Here is a 20,329-nt window from a genome sequence, read left to right as displayed (position 1 = left end):
GTATCTTAACAGTTTCAAACTTACATATTGGAAAAGCATTGTGCTCTCAGAAGATTGCATTTGAGGTGTAACTAGTCAAAGCTATTTCAAGAAAGTTCCATAAAAAGTCCAGAAACCAAGTAACTTACACACTATGTAGGTTAAGGGGGACAGAATAAATGATCAAGTGCAAGATGTTAGTAACATTTTGGCTTTAAAGAGTTTCCTACATTGGTATAGCAATTTTAGAGAATGTTGCACCATGAGATTACTGGTGGATTGGAAATACAAATTAAATGCAGGAGCACAAAGCATGGCATATACTGAAAAGCTGGAAATTTTATGCTTCCTTCCATCTTTTTACAGTACATTTATGAACTAGTAACAAAACAACAACAATCTTTATTTATATAGCACATTTTCATACAAATAATCTAGCTCAAAGTGCTTTACATGATGAAGAAAGAGAAAAAAAAGAAAGTAAGAATTAAAATAAGAGAACACTAATTAACATAAATAAAAGTAAGGTCTGATGGCCAGGGAGGACAGAAAACTCAAAATAAGGTAGTGGAAGGCCTCCTCTGCTTTAAGTCATGGCAAAATCATCAGTTCTTTAGATGGCTTTTTTTGCATTTCAAATGAAATAAATGCAATTTTTTTTAAGGATTTGTTACAATATATTTTACAAGTGGGTTTTGTATATGTATGTGTGTAACCTTTTAGGGTGTGCCCCACACATGAAACAACAAAAATTAATGAAAGTGTTCCTTTCTCATGAGGATGAGCTGAAAATTGCTACATTTAAAGCTTGTTATTGTTTTGAGAAGTACAAAAAAAAATACCTTTCACAGGTGGTGAAATTACGAAAACATTGGTTCTTTCGATACAACCAGATAATCAGTTATTCAGGGACATTCCTCTTAGCATTGAAGCAGTTCAAAGAAGATAATGTGTTAAAAGAAGTTTATACTTTAGTTTGTCAGTTGATGAAAGTAATGACATCACTAAAACTAATAATCAGATAGTTGGGTGTTCCGGATTTCTTGATATGGAGAAAGGGGGTTTTTCAGAATAAGTTGTGTGTGGTTTCACTAAAAGAACACCCAAATGCAAAAAAACATTTACGAAGCTATAAAATCTTGACTTGATGAATTAGGAATTTCCTTTAACAACCTCTGTGGCATCACTGCTGATGGAGCATCCACGATGCAGAGCGAAGTGAGCAGTGTTTTAAGACTTTTCAGGAAGGACTGTAGCAGTGAAGTTTTCAGATTGTATTGTTTTGCTCATCAGGAAGTTCTCATTTGTAAAGCCGTATGTAAAACAATGGAAGATGCTGAGGTCATTGTAAAGCAAACTATTAAAATAATAAATACACACAGTATCCTTAAAAATAGCTTTCAGTCAGTTTGTGAAACGACAAGTGAGAACAATAATGTGCTCTTCAACTACAATTAAATTCACTGGTCGAGTTTTGAATAAAGTATCAACATAGTGACTGCTTTAAAATCTATTAATAACGAACTGGTTGAGCAACTTCAAGACAGTGTTATGCGCTCAAGTGTTTTATTTCTGAATGACTTTTTGCCTAAATACAGTTTAATAAATCACCAGCTGCAACAACCTGATTTAACAATTGTTGAAATTGCTTATATAAAATTGTGAAATACGATAGACATCAGTTTACATGTGAAAGAAGGATCGAACAATTTTTCCAACTCTTTCTCTTTTCCTCGATTCGCAGTCCAAGATATCAAAAGCAGAATGTGCAAAAGAATTATGAGCCATTGAGAAACAGTACATGATAAACCTGTGGTAAGATTTAAGGAAATTTACTTTCCTCTCAACCCATTTTTTCAGACTTAATGTTGTACATTTTAAGGACATTCAAGCTTGTTTATCTTTTTCACCCTCTTTAACTTCCCTTGACTGGTCAAACATAAGATACTCCTTGATAGAACTCCATCAAGATGAGCACATGAAATGTAAATTTCAGGAAAAGGATGAAGCAGCTGAAAAGTTCTGGTGTGATGTCTTCAAGAACTGTGTCATCTATAAAGATCTCGAACATGTAGCTTTGCTTGTTTTAACTATTCTTCCAACTACAGTAATATGTGAAAGGACATTCAGCTCACTTCATTTCCTAAAATCTAAAAACCGTAACAAACTGAAGGATGGGCATCTTGAAGCTGATCTCCACGTAGGGCAGAGGAGAGAGGTGCTGAAGAATTTCCATTTAATAAACTTCTTTAACAACAAGAGGTATGTACAGTACATTACTGATTTTATGATACACTGCACCCTGCCCAGGATTGGTTCCTGCCTTGTGCCCTGTGTTGGCTGGGATTGGCTCCAGTAGACCCACGTGACCCTGTATTCGGATTCAGCGGGTTGGAAAATGGATGGATGGATGGATGTATATAAACCAGACTCAAACCTACCATAAAGCCATGAAAAAACATTTTTACCACCATCAAATCCAGACAATGCACCAACATTTGAGGTAGTATGATGCCATACTGTTACATGTCACAAAAAATGACTATAAAGTTTGATTTAATGAAATAACCCAATGAGTAATCAAGCAAAATGACACATTTTATTGGCTAAATAAAAAGCTTACACTTTTCAGAGTTTCGAAGGAAAGCCTGCATATAGTATCTTTTTAGTTAGCCAATAAAAGGTGTCATTTTGCATGACTTCTCATTTCATCTATAATGCTAACATGGTAGAACACCCTAGTACTATAAAATTTGTTACAAAAAAATATGTGCCTTGATTCACAAGGACTATTAAACACACTGGAAAGAAGGATGAGATTATAAGATAAATAAAAACTACTCACATAATGATAGTGTGGCCCCGGCCGGGGCTGGAGCCCGGCCGGGGCGCCCAGGAGGCCGTGAGGAGGGCTTGTGCCTCCTCCAGACCGCCCGTGGGCGTCCGTCCTGGTTCTATTGGGGCCACGGGTTGAGGGCATGGAAGCCCTTCCCTGTAGGGGCCCGTGGTCACCGCCAGGCGGCGCCCCGATGCCGGTTTATCCCGTGCGGTTGCGGTCGGGCGGGAGCCTGGCGGGGCGCTTGGAGGACGGAGGAGGCGAGTGCCTCCTCCAGACAGAGTGGGGCGTCCGTCCTGGTTAGGCAAGGGGCCTCGGGTACAGGGCTTTGAAGCCCAGCCCTGTAGGGACCTGTGGCCACCGCCAGGCGGCGCCCCGGTGCCTAATTATCCCGGGAGCCCGGCACTTCCGCCACACCAGGAAGTGCCGGGGAAGACTTTGTGTGGCACCCGGAGAGCTGCCAGGAAGACGGCCGATACTTCCGCCACGCTTAAGCGTGGCTAAGGACGGAAACACCTGGGGCTCATCCGGGGCATTATTTAAGGGGCCGCCTCCCTCCAGTCATTGGTGGAAGTCGGGAGGAAGTAGACGGAACTGGAGAGAGAGGACGGGAGGCGGCCAGGAAGGCACAAGAGACTGTGGGCCTGGACTTGGGGAAATCGGTGCAAGAAGGCACTGGGGGTGCACGTGAGCGAACTTGTAAATAGTGTAAATAAAAGTGTGTTGGGTGCAAAAATGTTGTCCGTCTGTCTGTGCCGGGGCCAGGTTTCACAATAGTCACAAGGTACAATGAGTTAATTAAAACAGTATAAATGCCAGGAAGATCGGAGAAGCTCAGAAGTTCTCACTATGTAACAGCTTAGGTAAGGTTTGGTAATCTTGTCTTGCAATATACAAGTTATTATCAGTTTGTTGGCAACCTTGACTTTTTTTTAACTTGGTGTTCTATTCTCCATCATGAATATTTAAAAAAACTGAAGTATCGATACTAATAAAAGGCAAAGCCCTGACTGACTGACTGACTCTCTCTCACTCACTGTGTAGGTAGAAGGCTGAAATTTGGCAGGCTCATTCCTTACAGCTTACTTACAAAAGTTGGGCAGGTTTCATTTCGAAATTCTACACGCAATGGTCATAACTGGAACCTATTTTTTCGTCCATATACTATAATAGACGTCTGCTCGATGGCCGTGGGAGGCAGAGTTACGCCTCCCGTAATTTAGTGCCTGCCCATATAAAGCCGTCCGTCAGCGGCAATCCAATAGAAACACTGCCGCTAAATATTCACGGGTGAAGGACTGTGCTTATGCAGATGAGAAAAAGCAACAGTTCCAAAGAGTGCTGAACAAAAACCGAATTACACAACTGTGGAAACAAAGCACGGTGTGAACCGTAAGTTTAAATTAAGTTTATAGACACACTCCCGCTGCCATTTGCCATGCCTACGACGAGTATGGTATTCGCGAGATACAAGTTTAATGAGAAGACACGAGATATAAACGAGACTTTGGATCATTTTGTTGCAGAGTTAAAATTACTGTAGCAGGAAACTTTGAAGTGCCAGGTCTTAGCTAACATTAAATAAAGTCGTGGACATTGCGAGATCGCACGAGCACAGCTGAGAAGCTTCGATGCATGTACTCCTAGCGGCTCGCGTCAACTGACTTTGCAGGACTGGAAAAGATTAAATTAAGTTCATACACATGCTACCGCTAAATATTCACAGGCAATTTCCACAACTTACTACCGGGAATGCCTGTTGAGCATCTTACATTCACGAGTTCCGATTTGGGTGGTGAACACTTCAATGAATGAAACCTGTTATCTTTACAACAGTTCACAAACACGGAATAAACTTGAACACAACACGTCCTCCAAATACGAACTTGATTGAAAGAAATAATGCTAATCAAATCCTTGATGACAGCAACACTCATAACGGTTACAAGACTATTACATTGACAATCATGTTACGTTATTTTTAAAATGTCTCCTTTTCTTAGCACAAGCACAGCTGAGAAGCTTCGATGCATGTACTCCATAATGCGTTAAAAAAAAATAATGCATTTAATCACACTTTGCATTCCAAGCAAAAGGTAACTTTTGTCAATGCATGATTTCCTGGTACATCGATTACATTGATGCAAACATCAGAGCTACAAAAATGTAAGAGTCGGAAGAAAGTGCGTTTCTAGGACTGACCGGAGGGAAATTTCATTTCAAAAGACTACCTGACGAAAGCCTTGATAAAAGCGTGGTTTTGTGCACACTGTCCAAATACAAACCTGATTGAAAGAAATAATAATAATGAAATCCTTGATGACAGCAACAGTCATAATTGTCACAAAACTATTACACTGACAATCAATTAAAAAAAAATAACGCATTTAATCACACTTTGCATTCCAAGCAAAAGGTAACTTTTGTCAATGCATGATTTCCTGGAACATCGATTACATTGATGCACACATCAGAGCTACAACAATGTAAGAGTCGGAAGAAAGCGCATTGCTAGCACTGATTGGAGGCAAATTTCATTTCAAAAGACTACCTGACGAAAGCCTTGATAAAAGCGTGGCTTAGTGCAAACTGTGCAAAAATGAGTTTGCATACCACCGTGGCACTTCAACCTTATGGTTCCATCTAAATGCAAAATATGTTACAGCGAGCACAGAAATTGTGTATGCTGTTAGCACTAGCAGTATGGGGTTCAAGTACCAACAAAAGGTGTCGGCAGCCCAAACCTCATGAAATGACTGGCTTCAGGACCAAAATTAGTAAGTCGATATAGGTCAAACTTACAAATTCTCTCGCAAAATACATTGTTTTGGACTGTAGACCGCTAACAGTGGTGGAAGATAGGGAGTTAGAAAATGTGCTACAGTTAGCGTATTTCAAGTAAAATTCAACAGCTTTATGACATTGAAAAGCAAGCAAAATTAGATGCATTACAGAAAGTGGACTTTGTGTTCTTACTGGGGATCATTGGACTTCCGTGACCGTTAGTAATTCTAATTACATCTTATTACAAAATGTTCAATGATCACACTGTTTTAGCCTAATGTACAAAATAATTTTGGCTAAGGTTACTCACAGTTTAAAGGTGAGGCTGGTCAAATTACCTTTTATGTTTCTGCCTTATTTTTTTAAGAAGAAAAACTGCACTTTAACGTTGAAATTTTTGTTATTATTATTTAAAGACAATACCATTCTGAAAATGTACTTAAAATACCACTTTTTTTACAATATTCCTGTCCATGTCTATTATTTGATTCTGTCGCCCACTAAAACCCTTTTAAATTAAAAAACAACATTTGCGATTTGGGGCAAATTTTCATGTGTGCTTACATTCAATTAATGAAGATTAATTAATTACACAGCCTCTAATTAATGAGATTAATTTTTTAATCGTCCCACCTATATATATATATATATATATATATATATATATATATATATAGATATACATATATATATATATAAATATATATATACATATATATATATAAATAAATATATATATATATATATACATACATATATATATACATACATACATATATATATATATACATACATATATATATACATACATATATATATATATATACATATATATATATATATATACATATATATATATATACATACATATATATATATACACACGAGGTATGGCAGAAAAGTAATGAGACTGATTTTTTATTTACCAAAGTTTTTATTTTTTTCCAAACATCAATGTTATCCCCTTCAAAGTAGTTCCGTTGGTCAGCTACACACCGATGGAGACGTTGTTCCCACTGTTGGTAGCAGCTCTAGAACTCTTCAACCAGTATGGTCTTCAGCATGTCCGTTACACTCTTTTGGATGTTTTCTAAAGTCCCGAAATGGCGTCCTTTGAGGACATTTTTCAGTTTAGGAAAAAGGAAAAAGTCACACGGACTGAGGTCAGGTGAATAAGGGGGCTGGGGAACCACAGGAATGCGTTTTTTCGATTGTCCTTCTGCTCAATTGTGAGGTTTTTCGCACCATTTTGGCACAGACCTTTCGCATGTGCAAATGTTCAGTCAAAATTTGATGAACGGTAAATCTGTTCAAATTTAATTGTTCACTCAACATTCTTAATATTAAACGATGGTCTGATCTCACTAGAGTGTTCACACGTTCGATGTTTTTATTGATTTTCGAAGTTGAAGGTCTCCCTGAAAAACTTGAGCTCGGGATAAAGAATATTCCCCATAGGCCTGTTTTAACTTTTCAAACGTGACACTTGCCGATTCTCCAAGCTTAACACAAAATTTAATGGCACAACGTTGCTCCAAATTCCGCTGTTCCATTTTGCGTGACACACAACCAAAAACAAAACCGCTAATAGCACTCACAAAAATCACGTAGTTAATGGAAGGAGTTGAAACTCGCACTGAGCTATGGGAGGGTACTGATACACGTGCTCTATCAAGGACAACAGCGCAGCGTTGACAGATCGCTTGCAGTGTTGCCAGTCTCATTACTTTTCTGCCACACCTCGTGTTTATATATATATATATATATATATATATATATATATATATATTTACACTAGCAGAATACCAGCCAGCGGAGAAGTAGTGTGTTAAAGAAGTTATGAAAAAGAAAAGGGAACATTTTAAAAATAACGTAACATGATTGTCAATATACAGTAATTGTTTTATGAGTGTTATTCAGTGTTTCTGTCAGGATTTGATTATCATTATTTGTTAAATCAGGGTCGTATTTGTACGATGTGTTGTGTTCATGTTGTGTACATTCCGTGTTTGTCAATCGTTGTAAAGATAAGAGGTTTCATTCATCGATTCGTTTCTTACTGCATCAATAAACAATAAATTTTGCTAGTATAAACTAAAGTGCAATATCGTACACCTCAAAATATTAAAAATAAACATATAAAATGTAGTTTGAGACATCTTTGAATGAAATCCATGAAAGAGCAGTCTGATTACACAGAATTATTTTATAATTAAGAAGAAAAAAAAAATAAAAAAAATAAATCTTATTTTAACCCACTAACACTATCACTGATTTTAACAAAAATCGCAGAGATGTTTCTTTGTAAACCAACTGTTTGATTAGATGCTACATGACCACTTGCGGGTAAAGTCAAAAGTACCTATATCTTTCTGTGACTCCACATCCTTGTATCCTTTTACAAAATCATCTTCTCTATCACTCGGAAACAGTTGTGGTTCAATAAAGTTCAAAAGGGAGTAGATTTCTTGCAGGTTATTTTGTACAGGTGTCCCTGTTAACAGCACTTTGAACCCTAATGAAAACTGAAAGAAAAGTAGTACAAGAATTAAATAAATAAATGTAAAACAAATCATATCCTCTGGTGAACAGTTTTTCCTGGCATCTAATACATGTCACATGTTGATGGTGCTGTCAGGTTGAGAAGAATTAAAAGTACAGGTCAGTGCTATACTATGTTTCCCCAGAACTGTCAACAGACATGGACAGGAGACTTTGACAAAAGGCAGTTACCTGTCCCTGCAGAGTGTGATTAGTTACTTGGGTAAAGTTTACAGAGATAGGATAATACAGGGAAAAGTGCATTGTCACAGCGTTATATCCTGCAAATGCATGGTACTGGTCCCAATACTCCATATCAAAGACTATTGGAATTGTTCAGCACAATCTGAAAGCAGCAAAAGCTATCAGGTATACCACACTTAACAGATTCTTTCTCTTTAATGGGGAATCTAATTAACATTAAAAAGAAAATGCACCCAAATGGTGTAAATGCCTAACAAAGACATCGGTCTTCAGACTCTAGAAGACACTTACCTCAGATAGCCTCCTGTGCAATAAAGAATTCTGGTTCTTCAGCCTGTGTGCTTCATCCACAACTAAAAGTTTCCAGTTGAAACTAAATGTGATGAATAAAAATGTTAAAGTTAAAATAATATTATTAATAAAAACAATAATATATGTTGATAAATAAGGAAGAATATATAAAAAGGATCAAAAGACCAATAAGGTGTAAAGGAACAGAAAAATAAACCACCACCACTACTGACTGATTTGACCTCATATGCAATTACTTAAGAGTATACTTGTTAAGTTCCCAATGTGAAGTGAATACTAGTATTAACTGAAAGTCAGGGTTACAGGTTCAAGCTTCCTTAACAATGTAGAGTGTCTCTCTTCATAAATATTTATGACCAAATCTCTCTAAGATTATGGTTTCACCCTTTTCTTTGCATTTTTCTGTCTCCATCTTAATTATATTACAGTATACTGTATGTCAAAATAACTCATGTAAATAACAACGGCAGTGCTCCACATATCTAAAGTATAATGTAGAATAAATAATTTGCTCACATTAAGATAAAAAAAAACAAAACTTTAATAGTCAATAGTGCATCTATCCATTAGCGGGTTCTTCCCATTTTGACCTTGAAACAGCCCAAACTTGCCAGGACATGGACTCAACAAGGTGTCAAAAGTACAGGACAGGGATTTTACCTCATATCAATGCCAAGTTTTCCATATATGTTGCAAATTGTCTGTTAGAGAATGTCAACTCCAGACATCAAATCCAACTTATCCAAGAGATTTTTGATTAAACTCTTAATTAATAGGGAGACGACTAAATTAGATTTTTTGATACTATCTGTTCTTACGGCAATTCCAGGATTTACCTTGCTTGAGGCCTGGATTATTATCCTATTGAAAAATTTAATTTACTGATGTGTATATTCTTGACATGAAGGGACAAACTGGCTTTACAACGACTCTTGTGTAATCTATGGCAAAGAAATGATCACATTCCATGCATTTACAGAGACAAAGGCCTACACTGTTAGTACCCACTGTCAGCCTCTTGGTGGGGCTCCATCCTTGGATTTGGTTTTTATAATTATTTACTATTCTTATTTAAATTGTTTAGCCCCTCTTCCTACTGAATTACTTTGTTTTAATTGTATTCTCTTAATTTCTTTTTATTTGATATTTGACTTTGCACTATCAGTCCCACCACCCCTCCTTACCTGAACACAGGTGAGGGTTCTCCCATTATCTCAGGTGTGTTTGAGAATGCCCTATTTAAGGGCTTTTCAAACCTTAGCTTAGTGCATTTTCATTATGTCCCATTGTCTACCCCGTTTCCAGTTAAGGCAAGTGAAGGCTTAAGCTTCGTTGAGCCTTCTCTTTTTTTGTTTTTTTAACAGAATCTTTATTTGTATTTGAAGTTTTGTCTTTTTTTGAATTTTTCTGTGGTGTGCTTTATTTCAGAATTTCTTTTGAAAGCTTTTACTTACTGGTACATTTGTGCTCTTAAAATCCAGAAATTCTTCAGTTGTGAGGGGCCAAGTGTTTTTTTTTTCTTTTAAAAACTGTAATTTACAACACCCTGTACAATGGACTACCTGTATATTCTGGTCTGTCATCAGCATACATGAGAAAAGTCCAGAATCCATTAAATCAGGTGACATGTTTCCAATCTTCCACTGTTCACTCTTTATGTTACTAAGACCACTTACAATATGATGTGCATTGTGATATAATTCTTTCAACACTGATGTTGTAGTGCTGTTTACTGACTGACTATAGCATTTGCATTAGAAAAACATTCTGAAGTCTGGCCATAAAATGAACTGCTTATTATTAAATAGGGAAAAATGCTTACCTGTTAAGAAAATGACAATCTTTAAGGCAAAGCTGAAAGAAAGGGGAAAAAAAAGCATAAAGTTCAGGGCTAATAAGTTAGTTCTTTCTGAAGTACACATATAATAACCTACTACTGTAAAATTTCCCACTTTTTAGGACAACTATCAAATTTAAATTTACCTTTAGCAAAATGCAAAGACATAACTACTTTTACAAGAAACAAAAATTGGTTAGATTATTTTTACTGTCACTAGTTCTATCTAGGATATTATCAGTACTATGAAAAGGGACACACATTAATATATATATACAGTATTTTGTACTACGCATTCACAACAGGTGTTGTGGGTAAAATAGAGCATCCCCAGTAGAAATTAGTACCCATAAAGACAGATGAGTTTTACAAAACATTTTAAAATGTTTACCATAAAAAAGACTATTAAAAATGATGCTTTTGATTTTAGTAAATACACTGTGGCCCCGGCCGGGACGCCCAGGAGGACCAGAGGAGGGCTTGTACCTCCTCCAGACCGCGAGGGGGCGTCCGTCCTGGTTACGCTGGTGGCCTCGGGTAGAGGGCATGGAAGCCCAGCCCTGTAGGGGCCCGTGGTCACCGCCAGGCGGCGCCCCACTTCCAGAACATCATCTGCCACATCCGGCCGAGGCAGGAGCCCGGCCGGGACGCCCAGGAGGACCGGAGGAGGGCCTGTACCGCCACCAGACCACGAGGGGGTGTCCGCCCTGGTTATGTTGGTGGCCTCGGGTAAGGGGCATGTGGCCACCGCCAGGCGGCGCCCCGCTGCCTGAACAGCCCTGGAGCCCAGCACTTCCGCCACACCAGGAAGTGCTTTGGGGGGGAAGACGACAGGGGACACCCGGACGGCTTCCGGGTGCGCAGCCGCACTTCCGCCACACAAGGCGTGTCTGCGGAGCAGTGCCGGGAAGCAGCTGGAGCCCATCCGGGTTCCTATAAAAGGGGCCGCCTCCCAGCAGTCGTGGCGAGAGTCGGGAGGAAAGACGACGGAGCTGGAGTGAGGACTAGAGGCGGCCAGGAGAAAGAGAGGCACAGGACTGTGTGGCCTGGACATTGGGGGATCGGTGCAAGAGGCACTGGGGTTTGTGAGCATGATTAAAGACTTGTAAATATTGTAAATAAACGGTGTGTTGGGTGAAACTATGTTGTCCGTCTGTCTGTGTCTGGGCCAGGGTCACAACACCCAATTCAAAAAACGTATCAAAACCAGGAAACATATAATTGTCTACCAAGTTACCAATTACCAAGTACAGAAAATATTCTAAAGCCGAAGAGCCAAATACTGGTTTTATATCTTGATGTTAGTAATTAAAAGTGTGGAAAGGTTCTGGTTGTGCTACATAATGCCAACCCTTTTATGCTATAATGGTCTCCATATGAAAAGATACACCATGTAGACTTGAAAGCTGTCACACACATGCGCACATTGGTAGGCTGTCTAACGGCTTAAGTGAGAATAAGATACAGAGTCAGGGTTTGATTAATGCCTTTTCTCCCTCTTCCGCAGATCACCAAAAGGAAAACCTGCATAGAACTCCTCCCACTTCCAGCACCAGAACATACCCTCCTACAGATGTCATTTCCTCATGAGAATCTGCCTCTTCCTACTTATATAACTGGACCATTCCTCTAATTCAGTGTTTCCCAAACTCGGCCCTGGGGACCCCCTGTGGCTGCAGGTTTTTGTTCCAACCAGCTTCTGTTTTTAATTAAACTCCTGGCCTAAGTGAACTGATATTTCTGTGTTTAGGGAACAATATACGAGGGATATCCAGAAAAAAAAAAGGTTACAACAGCTGTTAAAAATCGAAAAATGAACATATTTCAACCAAATTTACAGGGTATTTTCCAAAATATGTGTTTATTTCTCAACATAATCGCCGTCAACTTCGATGCACTTCTTCAGCCTGGGCACCAGCTTTTTTATACCCTCGTCGAATATGCTCCGCTCCACCTCCGAAAGCCACTGTCTCCTTCACCTCCTCATCGTTGGAAAAACATTTCCCACCCATGAATTCTTTCAGTTTGGTGAAAAGGTGAAAATCTGAGGGCGCAAGGTCCGAGGAATAGGGTGAGTGGGTAACAATATCCCATCCAAAGGACACAAGCATGTCCTGAGTCACACGAGCGGTATGGGGTCTGGCGTTGTCATGAAGGAGGGACACACCACGAGTCAGCATTCCCCTCCTTTTGTCTTTAATCTTTTTTTTCAATTTTTTTACGGTCTCACAATATGTTTCAGCATTGATGGTGGTCCCTTTGGCCATGAAATCCACCAACAAAACCCCTTTTCTGTCCCAAAAGACAGATGCCATAATTTTTCGCTCTGAAAACTTAACTTTGAATTTTTTGGCTGATGGGGAATGGGTATGGCGCCATTGTTGGGACTGCCTTTTGGACTCAGGAGTATAGTGACATACCCAAGTTTCGTCCCCAGTCACAATAGAGTCAAGGAACGCCTCACCCTCGATTTCATAACGCTGAAGAAATTCACGTGCAGCCAAAACGCGATTTTGCCGATGTTCTGGAGTCAACACTTTTGGCACCCATCTTGCACTCAGCTTCCTGTAATCAAGTTTTTCTGAGACAATTTCACCCATGAGACTTTGTGAGATGTGTGGGAACTTTTCATGAAGTTCACGACGATCACTGCAAATTTTTTCATCAACTTGCTGCAGAAGCTCTTCTGAAACAAGAGACGGCCTCCCACTCCTTTCTTCGTCATGAGTGTCAGTGTGACCTTCTTTGAATGACCTAACCCACTTGTAAACATGCTGACGTGACATTACCTCAGGTCCATAAGTTTCCACAAGCTGACGATGGATCTCGGCCGCAGATTCGCGACGCAAAGTGAGGAACTTGATGACCGAACGAATCTCGCATCGGCGGTAGGTGGAGCAAACGGCCTCAGCAGAGGTTGACGAACTCGCTTGCTGTGATGACACTTCACAACTGACTGACGCGGTCCCGGGCTTTTTTTGACCGTTAGGACCCCCTACACGCAGGAATGCCAACCTTCGAAAAAAAAAATTCCCTGCACCCTCCAGGGCACTTGTAACCTTTTTTTCTGGATATCCCTCGTAGAAATTATAAAACTAAGTTTGCTAAAAAAAAAATATATTAAAATGTACCAAGCAGTTATATAGGAATAATGTATTTTTTTTTTCTTTTAACAGTATTTTCATCTTGATTTGCATTCTACTTTTCAAGGTGTTCTAATTGTTTAATTAATCCATTATTTACTAATTAGTGGGTCAGCCTTTGATTATTCAGTGTTTGCCTGGGTGTCTGATCTGCTCGTTTTAAATTGTCAATATTAAGATACAACGAAGGGGAAAAACTGCACAGAGAAAGGGCAAAAATATGATGAAAACAAAAGAGAGTTAAGAATTTAAATCTATAGCTAAAGCAGAAATATTTATAAATGTCTTATAAATGCAAAAATCATGCTGCTATGCTTTTCTGAATGTCGAATAAAAGAAAAAAAAATACCAGCTAATTAAATGAGTTCAGTGTTATCAGGTGTTGTCACTGATTAGGAATGTGGTTGGAACAAAAACCTGTAACCACAGGGGGTCACCAGGACCAAGTTTGGGAAACACTGCTCGAATTCAATCAGTCTCTGTTAGGACTCAGTCTTTGACGACTACTTGTTGAAAGTTTGTTTTGTTTTTTTTTTTGCTGCAGTCTTTCAGTATACGGACCCCTGACAAATCTATCTTGTCTTTGTTCCTCTTTTACAAAGTGTAAAAAGAAACCAGATAAAGTGGCAAGGAAAAGTATGTGAACCCTCTGAAATAACATGCTTTTCTGCATTAACTAATCATAAAATTTGATCTGATCTTCATCTAAATCACATGTATAGACAAACACAATATGCTCACATTAATAACACACTAACAATTATAATCTTGCATGTCTTTATTGAACACACCAATAAAAAATTAGTAGTGTGGAAAAAGTAAGTGAAGCATTGCATTTAATAACTGGTAAAACAAACAATCTTTCACAGCAATAACATCAAAAAAGCACTTCCAGTAGCTACAAATCAGTATACATATTTAAGAGGGATCATTCTTCCTAACAGAACTGTTTTAGCCAAGTCATATTCGAAGGATGTCTGGTGTGAAAATCTCTCTTGAAGTCATTCCACTGCATTTCCATTAGGTTAAGATGTGGGCTCTAACTATGGCACACCAAAAGTCAGATTTTTTTAAGCCAAGTTTAAAACTAAAGGAGACAGGGCTTTTGCAGCTGCTGCTCCTCGCCTGTGGAACTCTTTGCCTCATTACATAAAGGAGTCATCTATAATTGAACTGTTCAAAACAAGATTAAAGACTCATTTCTATTCACTTGCATTCCGTGACCTTCAGTAATACTGATGGTTTCCTCATTGTGATTATGTAATATTACTTCTATTTATTATTTTATTTTATTTATTTTCATTTATTTTATTTCTATTTATGTTATTCATGTTCATTGTATGTTTTTCTTTAATTCTATTATTGTAAAGCACTTTGGCCACAGCATTCCTATGTTGTTTTAAATGTGCTATAAAAATAAATTTGACATTAACATTCTACAGTAAATTTACTTCAGTGCTTAGGGTTATTGACATGCTACATCATACCAATTTCTACTGTGCTTCAGCTGGTGGACAGCCACTATGACATTATCCTATAGGATACCTTGACAAATTTGAGAATTCATTTGCCCCTTGATGATGGCAAGCTGTTCAGGATTCATGGCAGCAAAGCAGCCCCAAATCATGATGCTCCCTCCACCGTAACTTAATCATTGGGATGATATTTTCATATGTTGGTATGCTGTGCCCTTTTTACAACAAATGTACTACAGCATATTCTTCCCGAATTATTCAACATCATTTCCATCAGTCCATAAAACATTTCCCAATTAGCACTGTGGAGTATCATAGTTATTTCTGGCAGATATCAGATGTAATGTTTTTTTGGGAATGAAGTAGCTTGCTTCTTGGTCTCTTGCCATGGACACCATACCTGCTCAATGTTTTCCATATGGTAGACTCATGAAGAGAGATACTAACCTGTTCCAATAAATCCTTCAAGCCTTCAGCTGTACTCTACGGTTCTTTTATTAATCTTGCTGAGTACTCTGCCTTATATCTTTTGAGTAATCTTGGCTTGGTGCCACTTCTAGGGAGAGTAGCAAAAGTACTAACTCATCTTAATTTAAACACAGTTTAGCTGTGGAATAATGAATACCTAAACTTGTACATTAATAAATATCTAAACTCTGTGAAATTATGTTAACTCATGCAAATTCACAATTCTTGACTACAGCTCTTTTGAGATTTCTTTTTGGAAAGGCATGCTTCACATTAGATCCTGTCATAAGCAAACTTAGATGAAGATCAGACCATATTTTATATATAATATAATTTATACATAAAAATCGGTGAATACCAAAGGTTTCACATACTTTTTCTTGCCTTTGCAGGAAAAAAATATATAGGATTTTTTTTATATTTTATAGTTTTAATAGCATTTTACAATATTAGGTTATTAAAAACTGAGCCCAAATAGGCTTTAAGTGGCTGAAATAGCTTCTGTAGACACCACACCTCAAGTGAAGTGATGTAAAAGTTGTATTTTTATACTACTTACAGGCAAAAAGCTTCCAAAATAAACAAAATCTCTCCCTGGGGACAAAAAGTTCTCTATCTATCTATCACTAGTTGTTGGTTGAGCAGGTTGTATAGCTAGCTGAAGTTCATATTTCTTAGACATTTTGTTTAAAGTACCTGATGGAGAGTTAAAATCTGAGTTGAAGTATCACGCTAAAGTTGATGGCTGCAATGGACCTTGATTGATAGTAGGTCATTAGGGCGTTTGGCCAATAAATCATACTGTCAGAAAAATACTGAATCATTATAATCTGCAGACAATGCAACATAAGATATTATTGGTGCAGTCTAAATAATAAGTAGATGTTTATCTGGTATATGAATAACAACTTATGAACCACACTTGAGGACCTCCTTTCCTCTTTTACTTATTCCTAGATAAGTATAGTTATAGTTTACTTGCATGGTTACAAAGATTTCAACCTCACATATATTCTGGCCAATTGAGCCACCAAACCCTTGTACAAACACCTACACTTACTTCATATGTAGTCAGCAATATATTGAAATCAGGATGGTTTTTCAGATCTCTTTGCAGCTTTTCTCTTGTGTCTTTGTTTCCAGTGTAAACTACAACTGAAAGTTTTGGAGCAAACCTAAAAACAGGGGGAAAAAGTCCATCAATAAATATAGAGAATGAATGATATGTACTTAAACTTGCACAGCCTGAACTGGTGCTGGGCGGTATGACCAAAATTCTATATCACGGTGTGACGATGTGGGTTCGTTGCATGCTCCCATCTTCTGCTTGGGAGCCCTTGAACCCGTCACCGTCTGTAATGTCACTGACAAGCTTAGCTGTGAGGCAACAACAATGGAGCAAGGGGATGGTGCAAAAGCGTCAAGTGCTTTTATTAAAAAACAACAACAGCAAAAACAAAGTTCAAATTAAATAAAGTGCAGTGATTCAAAAGAGTCATTAAATAAATAATTCATCAAACAGTTGTGAAATCGTGGAGGTTAAAATCCATTAGGTAAACAATCCTTTAAAAACGAGGTTAAAATACAATGCAGGAAACAATCCTTAACATAAAGCCTGGTGCTTCTTTTACCCTGGAGGCTCTCCTGCTTCTCCCATCTGGGCCCCGCAACAGAACAGTCGCCCTCTCAGCAGCTGACCTTTTCTCCCCTCGGCTGGTCTGGAGGCCTCCCGATTCCTGGCTTCGGTCGTGCACTAACCCCAGACCGAAACTTGGTTTCCTTGACGACCAGGATGCTCACATCAAGGACTTCACCCACCAAGCCTCCCGACTCCCACTGCCCTGTCATCCTTCAACTGGTCACTCCAGCTCCTTGCTCGCTCAGCTGGAGCAACCACTCACTTCTGCCCACACTGAGTGTTGGCCAAACACCATTCTTGGGGCTTATCTTCCAGCTGCCTACTCGCTTGCTCACAACGACCCTCTTGCCACACTGCTTCCTGTTCTCCAGCAACCTCAGTCTTTCTCTTTTCTTTCTCCCCTTAGCCGACTCGCGCTTCTATTTATCAAGAGGGCATGGCAGCTGTGGTAAATCAGCAGCCCCAGAAACAATCACGGATGCAGACAGTTTCCCACCTGTGCACTTAGGTGAGAAAAGCCCACATCGCAAATCACCCCGAGAACTGCTTCAGCCATACAACCAACACGCCCCCTCACCAAGTCACAAGCGCGGTGATTATTTATTTAAAAGTGGCCATTTTGTCGTGAGCTGTGGACCCGCTACACCACACACGGTATTTTTCAAAATTACACTTGTTTCACGGTATTCAACAGTGTTTTTTTCCTACGCATGAGTGGATGTTAACCACATTTTCCACTGCAATTACTGCAGAAGACTGGCTACGAATAACCTATTCCACTAGGATGAGAATTGTACATTATACAAAAAAACATTTTAATATGCACACAAGTATTATTACAGGTTTGCATGGCCCCATAAAGTGATAGTTTTCAAGGGGGTGGCACTAATGAAGAGAAGGAATCGCATTGCATGACAGTTGCAGTCAAAATATAGAACCTTTATATTGAACAAATTTTGCCAACAACTTAAGATAAAATTTTGACAACATATTTTCAACCATCCAAAGAGGCATTTAGACATAGTAAAATATTCAGAGGTGTTTGTCAAAAGTTCTATTGCACTGAACATGTCTTAGAAAAGGAATAAATAGTGAATATTTTTTGTAAACCAACTACACTTGCTGTTAATGTTAATCTCTGTCCATTGACAGGTTAGTGACTTTTTAAACAACTTTACCATGATTAAACTGCATAATATTTAAACTAAAATATAATAACAATAAAATAAATAATAGTGCAACTTCCAGTAATACAGTATTCACCAAATAAAATAAAATAAAACAAGTTTAACTTGGTGAGACATCTTTACCAACTGAACCATCATTAAGGCAAATTGCATTAATATGGACCTTGCTTCAAGCTAAGCTACATACATAAATAATAAAATTACGACTTGCATTTATAATGCTATTTGTGGTACAGCCCTACGGAAGCATATTAGGGCCACAGTAAAGAAAAAAACTATATGTCGAAAATTAAGTCGACATGTTGACTTTATTCTCGACATTTCCACTTTAATCTTGACGCTTACGTCAAGATTAAAGTTGACATTTCCACTTTATTTTCAGTTTATTTTGTCATTAAACTAGAATGTTGTAAACTAAACTTCTTCTTCTTTAATTTACTAGATTTTCTCAAACCCCATCATAAGTTAACGTAGCTCATTAAATGCTTTGTGTTGTTTTCCCTGACCCAGTTGTTAATCGCTAAGCGCTTCCTAAACTGACTTCCTCCGCAATAAGATGAGCCACAGGCAGGGACCGCCGCACAGAATACATTCACTTCATGATACTCCTGTTCTCCGAAAATTTAGAATGCTAAGGTAAATACTTGACATTTTCATGATGAAATGCATTAAAGCAGGTATTAAACATGCATGGGAGTGAGGCGGTAGTGCTGCTCCCTCGCAGTAAGGGATCCCCAGGTGTATGTTCAGTGTAAACTTTATGGCAGGTGTGACGAGGCTTCAAAAAACTGGATGTATGAATGGGTATCGCACAGGTTTAACTTAAATATTGTTTAAATGTTGGGTTCATGATCTGGTGGTCGGAGACACGAACACGCAAATCAATGGATGTTCTTCTGATTGGGCTTTCTTTATTGCACACATGCTGTCTCTATCTGACGTACCAAACCCCCAGTTCCTATCCTTTTTCTTTCTCCACATAACCAATCACCACACGATGAATGTCTTTGAGAAAACTACGTAGTTATAAACTTAGACCAAGGAGTGTTCAGAACTTTAAAAAACTCTTTGTTATACGTGTTTAAATATGCAATACATTCAGTATTATACCCATCCCAGCAAGCATTGTGTGCGAGGCAGGAGCAAATCCTGAATGGGGTGCCAGTACATCACTGGGTGAATACGAGCAATACATACACTAGCAGGGTTAATATAGCATAATAAAACTCCACATCCTGCATGACTTTGAAAGGAAACTGAAGCACGCTGAGTAAACCCACCAGGAAAACATGCAAATTCAAAGCAGGGAACACCCGGAACCCCTTTGCTGCGAGGCAGCAGCGCAACCTCCACACCACCGTGTCCCCACATGATTAATACATGCTTTAATGCATTTCATCATGAAAATTATATAAGGTACTTATCTTAGCATTCTAAATGTTCAGGGAGCAGGAATATCATGAAATTAATGTATTCTGTGTGCTGCCTGTGCCTCCTCTTAGTGCAAGAGGAAGTCAGTTTAAGAAGCACGTAGCGATTAACATGGCTCGGGGAACACTTAACACAAACCATTTAATGTGCTACATAATGTACAACGGGATTTGAGAAAATCTTGTAAATTAAATATTCATTTTAAGATGAAGTTTAGTTTACGATGTTCTACTTTAATGACAAATTATAAGAATAAAGTCAACATGATGACTTTAATCTCGACATAAGCGTCGAAATTAAAGTGGAAATGTCAAGAATAAAGACAACATGTCGTCACACTATTACACAGTACCCAGGTACATTACACAGTATTGAGAAAAAATAAAAACAAGTACAACTTGGCTTGCAGTATTATCCAGTAGTATAGAAACAGTATTCACACATTTGAACATAATGGTCCACATCTGACCTTTTAAATCCAAATTATCTCCAG

General features: G+C 38.4%; 1 protein-coding gene across 2 annotated transcripts in view; it reads right to left on the bottom strand.

The window, feature by feature from the left end:
• chd1l (chromodomain helicase DNA binding protein 1-like) overlaps positions 1-20,329 on the bottom strand; it is a 91,825-nt gene that overhangs the window by 57,415 nt on the left and 14,081 nt on the right. For both annotated transcript variants that reach the window (XM_039744964.1, XM_039744965.1), the window contains exons 4-7: positions 16,640-16,754; positions 10,479-10,510; positions 8,636-8,717; positions 7,962-8,124 (exon numbers count right to left, since the gene is read on the bottom strand). In XM_039744964.1, coding sequence (XP_039600898.1) covers positions 7,962-8,124; positions 8,636-8,717; positions 10,479-10,510; positions 16,640-16,754 — 392 coding nt within the window. The remainder of the gene's footprint in view (positions 1-7,961; positions 8,125-8,635; positions 8,718-10,478; positions 10,511-16,639; positions 16,755-20,329) is intronic.

The sequence above is a fragment of the Polypterus senegalus genome, chromosome 2 (assembly GCF_016835505.1).
Source record: "Polypterus senegalus isolate Bchr_013 chromosome 2, ASM1683550v1, whole genome shotgun sequence".
Taxonomy (NCBI): domain Eukaryota; kingdom Metazoa; phylum Chordata; class Cladistia; order Polypteriformes; family Polypteridae; genus Polypterus; species Polypterus senegalus.
Note: the sequence above shows the minus strand (reverse complement) of the source record. Positions and strands in the feature narration are given on the sequence as shown.